The sequence below is a fragment of the Thalassophryne amazonica genome, chromosome 6 (assembly GCF_902500255.1).
Source record: "Thalassophryne amazonica chromosome 6, fThaAma1.1, whole genome shotgun sequence".
In the NCBI taxonomy this organism is placed as follows: Eukaryota; Metazoa; Chordata; class Actinopteri; order Batrachoidiformes; family Batrachoididae; genus Thalassophryne; species Thalassophryne amazonica.
This window is the reverse complement of record NC_047108.1, coordinates 45,786,344-45,805,503: the sequence shown is the minus strand read 5'-3', so window position 1 is coordinate 45,805,503 and position 19,160 is coordinate 45,786,344. Positions and strand designations below refer to the sequence as shown.

The 19,160-nt window shown below is 43.2% G+C and overlaps 1 protein-coding gene across 2 annotated transcripts in view; it reads right to left on the bottom strand.

Moving 5' to 3' along the window:
* The window catches only part of slco4a1 (solute carrier organic anion transporter family, member 4A1), a 93,237-nt gene that overhangs the window by 56,664 nt on the left and 17,413 nt on the right, over nucleotides 1–19,160 (bottom strand). For both annotated transcript variants that reach the window (XM_034172121.1, XM_034172120.1), the window contains 3 exons: nucleotides 4,158–4,248; nucleotides 3,939–4,060; nucleotides 1,906–2,017 (listed from right to left, as the gene is read on the bottom strand). In XM_034172121.1, coding sequence (XP_034028012.1) covers nucleotides 1,906–2,017; nucleotides 3,939–4,060; nucleotides 4,158–4,248 — 325 coding nt within the window. The remainder of the gene's footprint in view (nucleotides 1–1,905; nucleotides 2,018–3,938; nucleotides 4,061–4,157; nucleotides 4,249–19,160) is intronic.

Below are 19,160 nucleotides of genomic sequence, written 5' to 3'. Positions count from 1 at the left end.
TGGACAGCATACACCTCCGCCAACAGTTGAAGTGGTCTAACAGGTATACAATAAATATATATATTTTTTTTATTATTACCATCATCATTGATGTTGTTGTTGTTGTTATTATTATTATTATTATTATTAGAAGTTAAAAAAATCCTGGATCCACTCCTATATTTGGATTCACTTCAAGATTAATATTTCTAAAAGTCTGTACATATTCCAGCTTTGTTATTTTTAGATCCATAAAATCTTGATTGTAATTTAGATCCATCCTTTAAATCAGATCCTCCTTGGCCCATATCCCCATATTCCACCAAAAACCACAAAACCATTTCACTATTTTTGTGTAATCCTGCTAAGAGACAAACAAACAGACATACAGTTCATCCGGAAAGTATTCCCTGTGCATCACTTTTTACACATTTTGTTATGTTCCAGCCTTATTCCAAAATGGATGAAATTAATTTTTTTCCTCAAAAGTCTACACAGAAAACTGCGTAATGAGAATGTGAACAAAATGACATTTTTGAAAATTTATTAAAAATAAAAAACTGAAGCCCCTTTCACACCGGTCCTGCATAGAGTTGCATTGCCTATCTCGTATGCAGGAAAGTGTGTAAGTTGTGCGCAGGGGGCAAAAATGTTGGGAGAGAAGCTTGGCTCCATGATGTTGTTTATACAGACTGCATGGACATGCAGAGGGATTTGATACATTAGAAAAAGTCAGAATACATTATTTCCAGGAGTTACTGGACTTTATTTAACGTGCCACAATTGTGAGAGAATTTAAAAGGCAGAAGCTGCAGCCGGCGATCGTGCGCGCAATCTGTCCGTGAGTAGTTCTTTGTACGTGGACATGTCCTCTCGCTGGCGATCAATCCATGATGAGTTACTTGGACGCGAACATGTCCTCTCGCTGGTGATCAGTCCATGAGGAGTTATTTGGATGCGAACATGTCCTCTCGATAAAAAACCTAAATGGATTTTTCACTGGTCTGGCTTAGGGTTGTGTACAATTGTGGAGGCATGGTGTACAGTCATGCAATGCTGCATAGACTTACATACAGTAGCAGAGTATTGTGTAAACCTGCCGAATGTCTGCAAAAAAAAGAAATATATGCGTCATGTTTGGAGGAAACAAGGCACCATCCATATAGTGAAGCATGGTGGTGGCAGCATCATGCTGTGGGGATGTTTTACAGCAGCAGGAACTGGTAGACTAGTCAGGAATGAGGGAAAGATGAATACAGCAACGTACAGAGACATCTGAATGAAAACCTACTCCTGCTCTTGACCTCAGACTGAGGCAACAGTTCATCTTTCAGCAGGACAATGATCCTAAGAGTGGCTTCAGGAACTCTGTGAATGTCCTTGTGTGACTCAGCCAGAGCCCACACCCGAATCTGACTGAACATCTCTGGAGAGATCTGAAAATGGCTGCGCCACGACACTCCCCACCCAACCTGATGGAGCTTGAGAGGTGCTGCAAAGAGGAATGGACAAAACTGCCCAAAAATAGGTCGGTCAGACTTGTGGCATCATACTGAAGGACACCTGAGGCTGTAATTGCTGCCAAAGGTGCATCAACAAAGTACTGAGCAAAGGATGTGGATACTTATGCACATGTGATTTAATATTTTTTTTAATAAATTTCCAAACATTTCAAAAATCGTTTTTCATGTTGTCATTATGGGTTGTAAAATTTTGAGGGGGGGAAAAATGAATTTCATCCATTTTGTAATAAGACTGTAACATAACAAAATATGGAAAATGCGAAGTGCTGTGAATACTTTCCAGATGCACTGTGCAGCACTGGACTTTGTTTATAGGTAATTATGTTTGATGTGTATGTATATTCAATTCATTAAACACACAACACAACATACACATCTACTGAACAATGAGTCTGTGCTCTACCTGGGCATGTCTTTGACTGATTTTCCGAACTGAGGATCTGAGGCAGTGATATGGCTGCCATCTTTAAGCTGGTGGGTCTCAGAGACTCGCATGTTCACATACTCCTGAGAACCTGCAGGACAACACAGAATAAAAGCAAATAAATAATTTTGAGGTGTGTGTGTTTGTTTGTTTTTGTCATGGTGGTGCCACCAAGAAATTATTTCCATAAGGACTGTGACAAGCGGATACTAGGGGTGCATAATTACACTGACAGAACATTGTCATCAGTGGAGAAAAGCTTTAAAAAAATCATTCTTGACATCTGCTAATTTAAAAATTACGTGTGCTTCTCTCTTAAAGACTGGGAGTGACGGTATTGAATTTCCATTATTTTCAAGACACAAGACTGATAATATGCATTGTGAGCTGTGCTGAGCTGCAACTTGGATTTTTTATTTATTTATTTATTTTTCGTGCTGTTAGCCCAGAAGCATATTTTTAATATTTTACTTCAGACAGGAGCATCATGGCAGCTTAGTGTTTAGTACTACTGCCTCACAGCGAAAATGTCCCAGTTTCATTTCTGACCTGGTCCCCACACAAACATGGGTTACCTCCCACACAATCATGGGGGTTCCCAAAGAGATGCAATTTTGGTGACCTAGGAACTATAGGTGTGACTGAATTTATCTCTTTATATGTATCAGCCTGTGATAGACTGGCGGCATGTCCAGGGTGTACTCCACCCAGTGACTAATGGGATATACTGGTTTCAACCAGACAAAACAAGCAGTTTCTCAGTCAAAGGTGAAAAAATGTGTGCGATGTGCAGATTTTAAATGTATCTTCAACTCTAATACAAGTGAAACAGAGATTGAAATGTACTTCTACTACCCTCCAGCAAACTATGTGCAAAGAATCTAAGTGTGCTTTGTTCACTCACTGGCAGTGTTGCCCCAGTTACTTTGAAAAAGTAATACAATTACTGATCACTGATTACTCCTTAAAAAAGTAACTTAAGTTACTTTACTGATTACTCAGTTTTAAAAGTAACTAAGTTCGATTACTTGTTACTTTATTAGTTACTTTCAGCAGCTGCTAACAACAACCCCCTGCCACTTCAACATGAAAATGATAGCCCATTTTGCCAGTACTCTGTTGTCACCCTTTCTTGAATTCAATGAACATAAATACTTGTTTAACAAAAAATAATATAAAGACATCTTTCTTTACCTCATATTTAACCATTGACAGCACTGTTAATAGTAAAACTTTCAATTTCTAACCTACATTGTTTATAAATAACTATTAAATTCTTTCTAACATTTTTGTAACATTTAAATTCTTTCTAAACAATTTAGTTTTTGAAATTATTGTCATTATTATTATTATAAGTAGTATTAGTAGTATGAAAAATGTCTTCAAAAGTGGACCTTTATTCTAGGGTTATTGTGGCGAGTCACGTTCCCCCCTGACCACACTTCCCGTGGGGATTCGGCCCTGGCTTGCTGTTTGAGGAGAAGAATGGATAACATTTATTTATGGAGAAAACACAACCAGATTGACAGTTAAGAAAGTTTAATCAGTGTATTTATGTCATGCCATCCTCAGAAAGAATTTAGGTGCATTTGGGTGGAAAAAAAAGAGTTTATATTTGTTGATAACCCGTCGCGGATCAGCTGTTTTTAGTGAGGACACACAGTAGCAAAGAGTTTTAAAGGTGGAAAAAAAACGTAAAAATGTCTTCGTAAAACCATAGCTCTGAGCATCACTGCGCTTTGAGAGACAACTGTTTTTTCAACTCGGAGCTGCTACACAAAACCACAGATGTAAAAGCTCACAACTCATTTAAAGTGGGATAAGTGGGCAGTTCAGACGAACCCTAACCTGTGACTCAGAGAAGTAACTTTAATCTGATTACTGATTTGGAAAGATTAACGTGTTAGATTACTCATTACTGAAAAAAGTGGCCAGAAAAGAGTAACGCGTTAGTAATTAACATGTTACCGGCATCACTGCTCATTATCATAATGCATGTCGAACTGTGGTACCTGGCAGTTGTCGTGGATAGCCAAGGATGGGAATTGCTACAAGCACTGCTGCTCCTCCTGCTGCTAAGAAACCAATCCACCATGCCCCGACCCACAGAGGGTTCTCAGGAGTCATTTCCGTCCTGTGAGAACCAATAGGTATGACAGACCCAGTGCTGCATCTTTTATTTTATACAGGATTTTGTCAAAACTTCCATTTTGCATTCAACAGAGACTCACGTCAGGTGGATGTCAGTATACAGAGTAAGGAAGTATCCTCCAAGGAGGTAGCCTGCAGCTGGACCCACAGTGGCTGCTGTATAGAAGATCCCTGGAGAGAAAGGACACATAGAGTCCAAATGTGTCAGTACAACAATTTCTCCTTCTTCTTCCTTCCTTGCTGTCTTCTTCCTGTCACACAGCTTGAAAGACTTCCACTGTTATTCAATGGACAAAATTTGTGTTAAAAATAAAAAACCTTAGTGGTCAGCAATAGACAGTTTGTGTGTGTGTGTGTTTGGGTTATTCTGTGGGGTGACTGAATAGGCTGAGAGATAAGACTGAACATAGAAATGATAGCAAAAGAAGTATAACACAGGCACTTGGGCAGGGTCCGTGTGCATTCTGTGAGGTGTATTCTCGTGCACTGTAGCAGTCAAAACATGTTTTTGGTTTGTGATCAAGAAAAGTTTGAATTTACCAAAAGTGAAAAAAAACAAACAAAAACAAAACACTGGGTTATTTATTAGAACAGTATCTGCCATGCACCATGCATAGAGTGACTGAACACATGGAAATAAAATATGCCATGAAATCTTCAAAATAAAATGCAAGAATGAATGAACACGGCCCAGTAGTATAAGATATTATTCTCAAATGTGCCACTGTACATAACAATACTTTGACTTCTTGTAATTTGAGTATATCTTATCACTAATACTTTTGTTGTTTTACTTAAACATTTTCATTGCAGGACTTGTACTTTATTGCTTGGTTAGTCTGCTGGCACACACTCCTGTCCAGTTGGTGGCAGTAATGCTTGCTAACATCCAGTAAAGTTCTAAGAAAAAGGCAATGCCAATGTCTTGCTAACTTAACAATGATACCTTCTGCAGTAATGTTATCTGTTAGCTGTCATACATTGGTAATGACAAAAACATTTAGGCTAGTCGATAACAGCAGATTTAACCTTTATTAATTGCACCTCAAATGATATTCTCACAACACCTTGATGTTGAATGCGGCAGCTTCAAGAAATTTATGAAACGTGTACCTGGGCAGTTAGCTTAGCTGACTTGTCACCACCATGACTGTGTTCTTAAACACCCCCAAAATGACACAGCAGACCACAAACACCTTGACATTGAGTGAGTGAGTATTCTACCGACACAAACTGACCAGTACAGGCTTGACCAGATTTTAAATTGGTTGTATTTCTTTTTGAGTAAACTATAATGAGCTAAAAGCCTAAAACAAAATATAAGGCAAAAAGAAAATCTATGGGTTGCCGTGAACTTTACACTGAGCACCCTCTGTTGGCCATTTCTGGCCGATGAAAACGCTGCCGAGCTCAATACAAATACATGTAATTTGGTCACTTTTCTAAGGGGTCAGACTCCTCAATAAAGTCAATTTAATGTACAATGGTTCATTTCAGGTCAGCTTGGTGTATAAATCTCATCGTTTCAGGAAATGAGAGCTGTCAGCTGGCTGTTAGAGGCAAGTTAGAGACAAAACAAAACCAGCTGATTTCAATAGGTGTTTTTCATCAGGCGGCCAGTCGCAGAAGTACGAATTCTTGCCTTTGGAATCGCCACTTCACCGGAGGTGACATGGTTCTGTGGCAACCCATTGTAAACTGTGTGAAATGTTGCCATATTGTAAATACACACATACACACACACACGCACATCTTCAACTGCTTATGCAAGGTCAGGTCGTGGGGAGCTGGAGCCTATCCAAGCAGTCATAGGGCATGATACAGGGTACACCTTGGACAGGACACCAGTCTGTCACAGGGTCACATAGAGACAAACACATTCATACCTGCATGCACACCGATGGACAATTTAAAGTGATCAATTTAAACTGACAATTTAAAATGAATAATTACATCAGTCTGTCCACCCCACGCAAAAAAAGAAGTCCAGGTTTGAATTTGTAATGATTATCATAGCACAATACTTATTAAAACGTTATGTACAACAGGTTGTGTATTCTAAATTTAAGTACTATTATGTTTGTATATCAGAGATTCAATTATTTAGCTATTGGTATGTAATATTCAGTATAATCAAAATAGTGGCTCATTCCATATGAAAGCAACAAGTGGCTCACGGTTCATGGGCTCAGATTTCTTGCCGAAATCTGAAAATCCACAATAAAATGATCATAATCCAAATAGTTTTCCTTCCAGAAGGGTCCAAAAAGGGGTCCATGGCACTTTTTTTTGGCATAGATGGCAATTTATATTTATTTATTTTGGACCAAAATTTGAAGAACCATATTTCTAAAAGTCTAATAGACCCCACCCCGCCCCCTCCCTCCATTTTCATTAGTTATATAGTTTTTTATGTGTGTTCTGATCCCCCAAAATGCTTTTTTTTTTTTTTTCTGTGCCCTTAAGGGTCAGATAGGTAAATGTTAATTTGGAGGAAAATTTGGATTTGATCAGGTACTCATGTCAAGGACCTGTGGGCCAAAAATTAATTTTCAATCAGTTCAGTTTTCAAACATTTCAGTTTCAGCAGCACTAAAATGGAAATGTTCCCAATACGCCAAGTGGCAGCTATGACTTTCAGGCTCTGATCCAGTCTTCAGAGTTTTGAGGTCCTGCAATAAAGGTCAAACAGACACAACCAAATATTACTAAATAGTCATTACATCACCATTGATTTGATCCAGAAGGAGGATGTTTCATATATAATTACTGTTTTATTAACTGTTCTGCCACGTTGTACTTTGATTACTTTATACACAGTTTATAATTTCCCGTTTGTTGGAGGCAAACACTCAATAAGTGTTTGGGAACTGAGGACACTAATTGTTGAAACTTTGTAGGTGAATTTCTTTCCCATTTTTGCTTGATGTACAACTTCAGTTGTTAAACACTCCGGGGACTCTGTTGTCATATTTTGCGCTTCCTAATGCACCACACATTTTCAATGGGCGACAGGTCTGGACTGCAGGCAGGCCAGTCTAGTACCTGCACTCTTTTACTACGAAGCCATGCTGTTGTAACACATGCAGAATGTGGCTTGGCATTGTCTTGCTGAAATAAGCAGGGACATCCCTGAAAAAGACGTTGCTTGGATGGCAGCATGTGTTGCTCCAAAACCTGGATGCACCTTTCAGCATTGATGGTGCCATCACAGATGTGTAAGTTGCCAATGCCATGGGCACTAACACACCCCCATACCATCACAGATGCTGGCTTTTGAACTTTGCGCTGGTAACAATCTGGATGCTCTTTTTCCTCATTTGTCCTGAGGACACGATATCCCTTTTCTTTCAAAAACAATTTGAAATGTCCACTTTTCCACTTTGTGTCTGTCCATTTCAAATGACCTTGTGCCCAGAGAAGGCGGCAGCGTTTCTGGATGTTGTTGATGTATGGCTTTCGCTTTGCATGGTAGAGTTTAAGCTTGCACTTGTAGATGTAGCGACAAACTGTTAACTGACAATGGTTTTCTGAAGTGTTCCTGAACCCATGCGGTAAGATCCTTTACACAATGATGTTGGTTTTAATGCAGTGCCACCTGAGGGATCAAAGGTCACGGGCATTCAGTGTTTTCGTCCTTGCTGCTTATGTGTAGAAAGTTCTCCAGATTCTCTGAATCTTCTGATTATATTATGGACTACAGATGATGGAATCCCTAAATTCCTTGCACATTGAGAAACATTCTTAAAAATGTTCTTAAAATGTTGGAATATTTTTTCACACAGTTGTTCACAAAGTGGTGATCCTCACCCCATCTTTGCTTGTGAACAGCTGAGATTTTTGGGGATGCTCCTTTTATACCCAATCATGACACTCACAATTAGTGTCCTCAGTTCCCAAACTTATTGAGTGTTGTTAGAAGGAAATGTGATGTAACACAGTGGTAAACATACAACTGCCCCAGCTTTTTTGAAATGTCTTGCAGACATCCATGTCAAAATGAGCAAATATTTGCCCATAAACAATAAAGTTTATCAGTTTGAACATTAAATATCTTGTCTTTGTGGTGTACTCAATTGAATATAGGTTAAAGAGGTTTTGCAAATCATTGAATTCTGTTTTGACACAACATCCCAACTTCATTGGAATTGGGGTTGTACTTGTTTTCATTATTATTTGTCATGATCTGGAAGAGTAAACTGTGTTACTGACAATAACAAGGACATTAAATGGACTGCATTTATATAGGGCTTTTCCATCTGCATCAGATGCTCAAAGCACTTTACAATAATACCTCACATTCACCCTGATGTCAGAGTGCTGCCATGCACTACACACCGGGAGCAACTAGGTGATTAAGGACCTTGCCCAAGAGCCCACAGTAAGTAAGTAAGTAAGTAAGTAGATAGACAGACAGACAGACAGACAGACAGACAGACAGACAGACAGACAGACAGACAGACAGACAGACAGACAGACAGACAGACAGACAGACAGATAGATAGATAGATAGATAGATAGATAGATAGATAGATAGATAGATAGATAGATAGATAGATAGATAGATAGATAGATAGATAGATAGATAGATAGATAGATAGATAATACATTAATACAACGCTATGAAAGTCTAACATCATCTTAACATAAGCCTGAAGCTAGCTGGATTGGGATAACGTGTGGAAACTGCGTCATTGTTGGATTTCAGTAAGTGTGTAATCAACCCAGTTTGCAAGAATTTCATACCAGACTGTGAATGCCCAGAGATTATCTCAATGTCTATTCTGCTTGTTTGTTATTGTAAAGGTCTAAATTATAATGTTACCCAAGTTACTTAGCCCTTACTAACCTACATGATCTAGTTTAATTTTATAGTTGATATGCTGGTAGTTGATTTTAAGGTAAGTTAAAACACAAGAATGGGGACAGATAGTGTTGTGTGGGCCGCTGAAGAGGAGGTACTGCTGGCCCACCACCACCAGATGGCGCCCTGCTTGAAGTGCGGGCTTCAAGCATGAGAGGACGTCATAGCAACCGGGAGTGACAGCTGTCACTCGTTATCAGCACCAGCTGTCACTCATCCACATCACCACCACCATAAAGGCCGGACTGCAACTCCACCTCCCCACCGAGAAATCAGCTATCAGAAGAGGCAATATTCTCTGCTGTGTCTGAACGTTGACTTACGTGTGATCTGTTTGCAGCCGTTGTCCTGTGGTGCCCTGTCAGCTGGGTTGGCGGTCAGTGAGTGCCGACGTCTTCGCCTCTCAGTCCAACCAGATAAGTGGTAACAGGAGCTGCTATCGTGTTCCTATTTTGGAGGTGGAGGTGCTCCCTCCCAAAAGAATACAGACTGTGGAATTACTGAGTGTGCGAACTCACACTCATCAATAGTTTTTCTGTTCTCTGCCAGCAGTACCAGGTCTGACAGCTGGAGACGGTGACCACCTGGGGACCCAGGACTTGGCGGCTCCGGTGTTCTTCAGTTCTGTTGGCGGTGAAGGCCGTGTGGGATCCGGCTCGGCTCAGGACGGATGTCTCCTATCCTCAAGCCTGCCCACACGTCACTCAAATCTGTAATTCAGTGGTACCTAAACTGTGATTGTCTGTATTTCGTTGTGCACTACAACATTAAATTGTTACTGTTTGGCTTATCCATTGCCCGTTCATTTAATGCCCCCTGTTGTGGGTCCGTGTTCCTACACCTTCACAACAGGATTTCTCGGCCAACGTCATGGATCCCGAGGGGCGTCAACCATCGCTTGAGCCAATGGAAGAGCGAGGTGCACAGACGTCAGCAGGAGGCGTGTTAGGTGAGCTGCAGCAAATCTTAACCGCTTTCACTGCTCGGCTGGACTTAGTCACCGAGCAGAGTGTGATCCTCAATCGGAGGATGGAGGCTCTCACCGCCAAGGTGGAAGCGCAGGCCCAGGGCGCTGCTGCAGCACCTCCCCCTGCTGACCAGAGGCCTGAAACAGACATTCCGCTGGTCATTCAACGAACCCCCCCACCGTCCCCTGAAGCATACATAAGCCCTCCGGAGCCGTACGGAGGTTGTGTCGAGACGTGCGCGGACTTCTTAATGCAGTGCTCGCTCATCTTTTCACAGCGTCCCGTCATGTACGCGTCAGACGCTAGCGGGTGGCTTACGTAATAAATCTGCTTCGAGGAGAGGCACGCGCCTGGGCTACGGCACTCTGGGAGCAGAATTCACGGCTCCTAACGACATACGCTGGGTTTGTGAGGGAGTTCAGACAGGTGTTCGAGCACCCTCATAGAGGCGAGACTGCTTCAAGCGTGCTGCTGTCGATAAGACAGGGGTGTCGGAGCGCGGCGAAGTATGCAGTCGACTTCTGCATCGCGGCAGCGCGAACCGGCTGGAATGTTACGCATGTACGTCAGGTCCTGCAGCAGTTGTTGGAGAACCGGCTGTTTGTGAAGGGCGAGAAGTGCGAGTTCCACCGCACATCTTTGTCCTTCCTGGGGTTTATCATCTCCTCCAACTCCGTCGCCCCTGATCCGGCCAAGGTAGCGGTGGTGAGAGATTGGCCCCAACCTACAAACTGTAGGAAATTGCAGCAGTTCCTCGGTTTTGCTAATTTTTACCGGAGGTTCATCAAGGGCTATAGTCAGGTAGTTAACCCCCTGACAGGCCTAACCTCCACTAAAGTCCTCTTCACTTGGTCGGATCGGTGCGAAGCCGCGTTTAGGGAGTTGAAACGTCGGTTCTCGACTGCACCAGTTCTGGTGCAGCCTGATCCTACTCACCAATTTATAGTTGAAGTGGATGCCTCTGACTCAGGGATAGGAGCCGTGCTATCCCAGAGCGGGGAGTCCAATAAGGTTCTCCATCCTTGTGCCTATTTTTCCCGCAGGTTGACCCCGGCAGAAAGGAATTATGACGTCGGCAACCGGGAACTTCTTGCGGTGAAGGAGGCTCTGGAGGAGTGGAGACACCTGTTGGAGGGAGCTTCTATGCCATTCACGGTTTTCACAGACCATCGGAACCTGGAGTACATTCGGACCGCCAAGCGTCTGAACCCCAGGCAAGCCCACTGGTCACTGTTCTTCGGGCGTTTTGACTTTCGGATCACATACCGCCCCAGGACGAAGAACTAACGGTCTGACGCCCTGTCCCGGGTGCACGAAGAGGAGGTCAGGACCGAGCTGTCAGACCCGACGGAAACCATCATTCCCGAGTCCACTGTCGTGGCCGCCCTCACCTGGGACGTGGAGAAGACCATCCGGGAGGCCCTGACACGGAACCCAGACCCGGGAACTGGCCCGAAAAACAAAATGTACGTCCCACCAGAAGCCAGGGCTGCAGTTCTGGACTTCTGTCACGGTTCCAAGATCTCCTGCCACCCAGGGGTACGAAGAACCGTGGCAGTCGTTCGGCAGCGCTTCTGGTGGGCGTCTCTGGAAACCGACATCCGGGAGTACGTCCAGGCCTGCACCACCTGCGCCAGGGGCAAGGCAGATCATCAAAAGACCCAAGGCCTCCTCCAGCCTTTGCCCGTGCCTCATCGCCCCTGGTCTGACATCGGCCTGGACTTCGTCACGGGCCTCCCGCCGTCCCAGGGCAAGACTACCATCCTCACGATAGTGGACCGGTTCTCCAAGGCGGCCCACTTCGTGGCCCTCCCGAAGCTCCCGACGGCCCAGGAGACTGCAGACCTCCTGGTCCACCACGTCGTGCGTCTGCATGGGATTCCATCAGACATTGTGTCAGATCGTGGCCCTCAGTTCTCCTCCCAAGTCTGGAGGAGTTTCTGCAGGGAACTGGGGCCCACAGTAAGCCTCTCGTCCGGGTACCCTCCCAAGTCTGGAGGAGTTTCTGCAGGGAACTGGGGCCCACAGTAAGCCTCTCGTCCGGGTACCACCCCCAGACGAACGGGCAGGCAGAGAAGACGAATCAGGATTTGGAGCAGGCCCTCCACTGCGTGACCTCCGCCCACCCGTCGGCCTGGAGTGACCATCTGGCCTGGATCGAGTACGCTCATAATAGCCAAGTATCATCTGCCACCGGCCTCTCCCCTTTCGAGGTATGTTTGGGGTACCAGCCCCCATTATTCCCGCTAGTGGAGGGAGAGGTCGGGGTGCCCTCGGTCCAGCCCATCTGAGGAGGTGCCGTCGGGTGTGGCGTACCGCCCGCTCTGCCCTGCTCAAAGCCCGGACAAGGGCTAAGGCCCATGCGGACCGCCGGCGTGCCCCAGCCCCTACGTATCAGCCCGGGCAGGCAGTTTGGCTATCTACAAAAGACATACCTCTACAAACGGAATCCCAGAAACTTAAGGACAGATTTATAGGACCCTTCACCATCGTGAAGGTCCTCAGTCCAGCCGCAGTGAAGCTGGCAGCTTCAGCTTCACTGCGGATACATCCGGTATTCCACGTCTCCAGACTCAAACCCTGCCACACCTCTCCCCTCTGTGCCCCTGGACCGGCGCCGCCGCCTGCCCGGATCATCGACGGGGAGCCGGCTTGGACTGTGCGCCGGCTCCTGGACGTTCGTCAAAAGGGCCGGCGATTGCAGTATTTGGTGGACTGGGAAGGATACGGACCGAAGAACGCTCCTGGGTGAAGAGGAGCTTCATCCTGGACCCGGCCCTCCTGGCCGATTTCTACGGCCGGCACCCAGACAAGCCTGGTCGGGCGCCAGGAGGCACCCGTTGAGGGGGGGGTCCTGTTGTGTGGGTCGCTGAAGAGGAGGCACTGCTGGCCCACCACCACCAGATGGCGCCCTGCTTGAAGTGCGGGCTTCAAGCATGAGAGGGCGTCATAGCAACCGGGAGTGACAGCTGTCACTCGTTATCAGCACCAGCTGTCACTCATCCACATCATCACCACCACCATAAAGGCCGGACTGCAACTCCACCTCCCCGCCGAGAAATCGGCTATCAGAAGAGGTAATATTCTCTGCTGTGTCTGAACGTTGACTTACGTGTGATCTGTTTGCAGCCGTTGTCCTGTGGTGCCCTGTCAGCTGGGTTGGTGGTCAGTGAGTGCCGACGTCTTTGCCTCTCACTCCAACCAGATAAGTGGTAACAGGAGCTGCTATCGTGTTCCTATTTCGGAGGTGGAGGTGCTCCCTCCCAAAAGAATACAGACTGTGGAATTACTGAGTGTGCGAACTCACACTCATCAATAGTTTTTCTGTTCTCTGCCAGCAGTACCAGGTCTGACAGCTGGAGACGGTGACCACCTGGGGACCCAGGACTTGGCGGCTCCGGTGTTCTTCAGTTCCATTGGCAGTGAAGGCCATGTGGGATCCGGCTCGGCTCAGGACGGATGTCTCCTATCCTCAAGCCTGCCCACACGTCACTCAAATCTGTAATTCGGTGGTACCTAAACTGTGATTGTCTGTATTTCGTTGTGCACTACAACATTAAATTGTTACTGTTTGGCTTATCCATTGCCCGTTCATTTAACGCCCCCTGTTGTGGGTCCATGTTCCTACACCTTCACAACAGATAGCTTAAGATTCAGCCTAAAACAATATTGAGATCTAATCAGGCTGCCTTATTTTGTATAGGGACAGGTAACAATGGAAAGGAAGGGAGATATTGCTCACTTTTTTGTAAAGAGGCACAAATCAGGCCCAGACCAAGCTCAATCAGACCCCAGCCATGAAACCAGCAGCCCTGGCAGCTCCCAGCCTGAAGCTAACCAGGCAAGACAGTGTGAGCAGAGACAAGGACCCAGTCTACCACCACCATGAAAACATCTGCTGTCAGTACAGCAGAGTGTGAGAGGAACTTTAGCCTTATGAACAATATAAGGTCAGACAAGAGGGCTTTCCTTCTGAATCCAAACATATCAAACTTGATGATGATCAATATTAATGGTCCACCAACTTCCAAGTATGATCCTAGAAAATATAAAAAAACCTGGGTGAAGAGCCATTGTGCTGCCTCTTCTACGCATTCTAGACAGTGCAGTGTGAAAACTCCTGCAGAAAGCAAATCTGTCTGGAATATACTGTAGTATGAGCAAAGGTCAGAAACCCAGGACTGGGTTGAGAGAGTATATCACTGTTGATGTGCTGTAAATGTATATATTTTTGTTCATTGTCAACTAAATACTATTTTGTAATATATTATTTTGTTGAATAATTTAAATGAACATGTTCAAAACAAAGTATTAATTCAAATATTGATGATATTCAATATTTGTAGTGATTATATATATATATATATATATATATAAAGAAGTATGCTAAAATAGAGTTCAGCTATTGAAAACCAAATAATTTATTTTCAATTTTATGACAGTGCACTTTTGAGTTTTCTGATTGGTTTTGATGTGTGCAACAGAATGTTTTGAGTGTTTTATTTAAGATGAAATATGAACAAGGATGTATTGTCAACTTTAGATTTGAAGCATTTTATTTAAATAAATGTTCAGGAAATAACTGAAACACCATGTTTGCCTCATGATAAATACATTTTACATTCATCCAGGCTGCTTGTGTGATGAGTAATAACTACAAACTGCTCCTAATCAAGTCATGATAATTTTATAATAGTGAGCAAGTAGAAATGACAGATTTTGGGGTAAACTAAATAGAGTAGTCTTACATGTCACTGTTTCTAAAACAAGGCATTTTTCTGGACTACTTAAAAAAAAAGGTGAAAATTGAGAGTATACCCAGTTCTCTAGGGACCACTACACCACTGATCTCAAGCCCAACGCTTAACCACTAGACCATCACCTCCCCTGTTTTGTGACATTGAACACTTTGTTTATAACAATGTAATTCTGCCTGTAGAACTTTCAATTCTGTGCTGTTAATATAAAACCCAAGTGAACCCCATTAACTCCACATGCGTAAGTTGCGATTCTACTTTACTCACGGTCAATTTGTGTACCCTGAAAATTTAGACTACTGTATAATATACTTTTTTTTTTTTGGCCAACTTCATGAACTTGTGGTTTCAGATAACTCACAGTCTGATTTTGTGGACCCCAACTTGTACGAGTTAACCCTTTACCTACTGAGGCTATAAATGGACGATTGGTTGTAATTTTTTATTATAGCAATAAAATTAAGAAATAACGTTCTATGTTTGTGTGCTTTGGTACCCTTTTCCAAGAGTACCTGAATTTCAATTATATTACACCTGATTAACTATTTATACACATTATTTGTAAGTTTTAGCATTTAAAATGAGAAAAAAACACAAAAACGAACTTGATTTTTTTCAGTTTTTTAGTGAAAAATGATTGTTATGTAAAGGAAGTTTGGATTACAATCAAAATAATTTTGTGTGTCTAGAACTCAGAAACAGTGCAAAAGTAAACATTTTACAAGGCGAAAATATGCAAAAAGTAACCAATTTTAAAGTGCAGAACCAAACAATATGAATAACAACAAACAAAGTGCAAAACTATATATAAATATATCAATTATTATCTGTATTATTAAAATGTGCAATAAATCACTCATTTGATCACTCATTTTGAATAAAACAATAAAGTGTCAAACTATATACAAATATATAACCAAGAATCAAAATTAGATCTAAACTACATCAGTCCATTGTCAGTGTGGTACTGTTTGTAACAGTTTCTGTCTGGCTGAAGACAGAGGCCAATTTTTCAAAGTTTGCACATCCAGCAGGTTGACCTCTTGCAAACCTTGCCCCTTTGTGGATCGCTGGCAAGTTGGGTTTCCACTGCTTGTTGGCACCGGGCAGTGGCTTGTGGCTGATGGAGCCATCACACCCACACAAACACGCACACACACCTTCACAAATGACACTAACACCCTGCCTTTTCCTCAAAAATTGCTACATTTATGTTTGCTGTCTGTCTCTGTACTTTTCTGTCACTTTTGCGCTTTTTCATACTTTTCCCTCGTTTCAAAAGTCACCGAACGCACTTTACCATAATATATGCAACATATAGCATACTGTTGGAAAGCACGGGTTCTTGGCTTGCTGTCAGTGTTGAAATTTTTCAGATTGAGGGGTTACATAAGAACTTACGGTAATGAGAATCAGCGGCGCACTACTGTGAAACTTCCGTGTTTTTCCTCTGCGTGATGACATCACAGGCTTATGTTTACCGTAATACACCATATATCATTGGAAAGCCCTTGGTGTTAGCTTAACAATGCACTTTGAATCATTCAGATTGGACAAACTATGGCGGAGTTACGGTAAAAAAAAATACGCATATGGAAAATATGGCGTGGGCGCCATCGCCGTAGATAAAGGGTTAAGGGCACTCACCTGTATTTGTACTGATCCACAGGAGCTAACTGTGTTATTCATTGACAATAGGGATTAACACACTTTGAGTTTCAGCTCTGTGGTTAACAGATAAACAAGGGAGTACCAAAACATTGTTGATGGGTTATTCATGAAGCAAAATTCTTAACCAGGACTGAAATAACTTTATTTTCATGCACACACTTTGGATACTGTGTGCATGAAGTTATAATGTCACTGTGATTTGCAATTCTTCTGAAGTGCATGTTGTGTCAAACCAATCATATATTCCCATGAATCTATATTTAACTAAGGTGTTCTGACAGATTTTCTAATTATATATATGTATATATATATATTTTTTTTTTCCCAGGGTTTTTTGTGGCATATTTACTTACATTTATTGACTCCTGTCACTGCACCAGTAGCCATCTTCATTCTGAAACAGATTTTTTGCAAATTGTGGGTCTTTCCATCTTCCACTTCATTTGGAGTCTGCATCTGAAAACATTCCTTTTTGAGGGCTGTTTGGAGGGATCACTTAAAGAAGTGAGACATGATGAGCCCACATGGAGGTGACACCATGTTGTTGCTTCAGGCTGAGGCCAACTGAGCATCATGGCTGTAGACTCGGTCACCAGGCCCTCACCTTGGAACCTCCCAGCCCTCTAGGCTTGCTCAAGGCGGAGGCCCTAGTTTCCATAATCCATGTGAGGTGACTCCATTTTTATGTCATTAAAGAGGGGTCTTTTTGTTCAATCACCCTTTGGCTGTGTCCTCACTTGTGTCCAATTTGTTGAGGGAAAACCTACCAGGAGCTAATGCTAGAGACACAGCTCCCAGGAACATTAGAGTCCATAAACTCCTCCACTATGATAAGATGTCGTTTCACAGTGAGAAACTGGGAAGGACTCTGAGTAGAGCCGCTGCCACTTTACATCAAAAGAAGCCAGCTGGGGGCGCTTGGGCATCATGGTGAGGATGTCCCTTGGTTGTCTCCCAGGTAGGTCTTCCAGGCATGTTAAACTGGGAGGATGCCCAAGGAAAGACCCAGGACATGCTGGAGGGTTTATATCTCCCAGGTGGCTTAGGAATGCCTCGAAATCCCAAAGGAAAAGTTAGAGGACTTGGCCAAGGACAGGGAAGTGTGGACTGAGCTGCTCAGTCTACTGCCACAGCGATCTGGACCCAGATAAGTGGTAGAAAATGAATGAATGAATTTATGGATTATTTTGGATCGCTGTTGTTTAAGGAGGCATTGTTTTTGGTGTATGTAAACTGGTGGCCCACCTGACACAAACAAATCTGTCTTCTCAATATTATTTTTGAATTACTCTATATGGAAATAAAGTAGGCTAACTGACCAAACACAGATTTGTGTTCTATCTTACATTGGGTGCAAAGTGCAGTGCAGACACCATTGTTATTGTCCTTTTTACATGCAGGACTTGCATCCTCTAGAACATACTACTTGTGCTGATGTAGATGTGTTGCTCTAAATATATGTGGTAATGAGTGTGTGACTGTGGTTGATGCAACAGAATTCCTTTCCGTTGCGTCTGCGTCCTTGATTCCACAATGATGACTTGATATTGCATTTGGATTACAACCCATTTGTACTTAAAAAAAAAAAAACAGAAAGTTCTGCCACATCGTTGTCCAACCATCAACAATATCAGAGACAGAACACAAAATGCTCCACGCTGTTTGTTTTCCAAAGAGACAAAGTGTTAAAACCGGAAGCAGGAGCTGAAAAGCTTCTTACTGAATCACCTAAGCGAGTAGTGTGGGAACAATGTGCTGAGGAAGGGAAGAAGTGAGATATAATACTGAGTAATAACAGTCACTGGCCATGAGTCAGTAAGGCAACCTGTTGTAAACAAGTACTACCACAACCAGATATAATATTAAAAGATATTTTTAAAACTGATTTTACACAATATTGTTCCTTTAAATGGTTTAATTGCACAATAAATACTCCGATGTGTGGGTGGTCCAACTTGTGATTTGTGGAACATTAAAAACAACACTGCAAAGAAGGTGGTTGAAAAGAACACTGCAAATTCAGCAAAGATAAAATTACTCTGTAAAAGTCAATTCCAACACTTTCAAATTGTAGTAAAAAGCACAGTTGTCTCTGGCATAAAGTCAAAGTGTAAAGTTGCATGAAATACTCATGTGAACCCAAGTATTTCAACTCATCTGGGCTCCCTCTCATTCACACACATGTACTGAGTCTTGCTCCTACTGATGTTCAATCCCAGTGGTGAGCACACTTCCGATAATCCGATAACAGATAATTATCGAAGATAATGTTTTCATTATCGGATTATCTTTTTAGATAAATTTAAAAACCACCATCTGACTAATTATCTTCCGATGAATTACTGTCCGATAACTTTTATACCGATAATGTACTAAACTAAGCTGAACTGTTGTGTGGGCCGCTGAAGAGGAGGTACTGCTGGCCCACCACCACCAGAGGGCGCCGCCGCCCCACAGGAGCAGCCTCGGTAACAGCTGTCACCCATCACCTGAGACAGCTGACGGCAATTATCACTGGGGTATATCAGCAGGACGGCATCTCCACCTCATCGCCGAGATATCGTTCTACCTGGAAGGTAATAATCTCAGCTGACTGCTTGACAGTAACCTTTGTGATTTTTGTGAGTGATTGCAGACTTTTTTCTCCAACGAGAGGTGGAGGTAGCTTCCCTGCCGTACAGGTTGCTGGGTGCAAACGCGCCCACGTTAATTGTGTTCTTGTTCCTCGCCAGCAGTACCAGGTCCGACACGCGGAGGCAGTGGCCACCTGGGAGTTCGGAACTTGGCGGCTCCAGTATCCCGGGGTCCTGTGGCGGAGGAAAC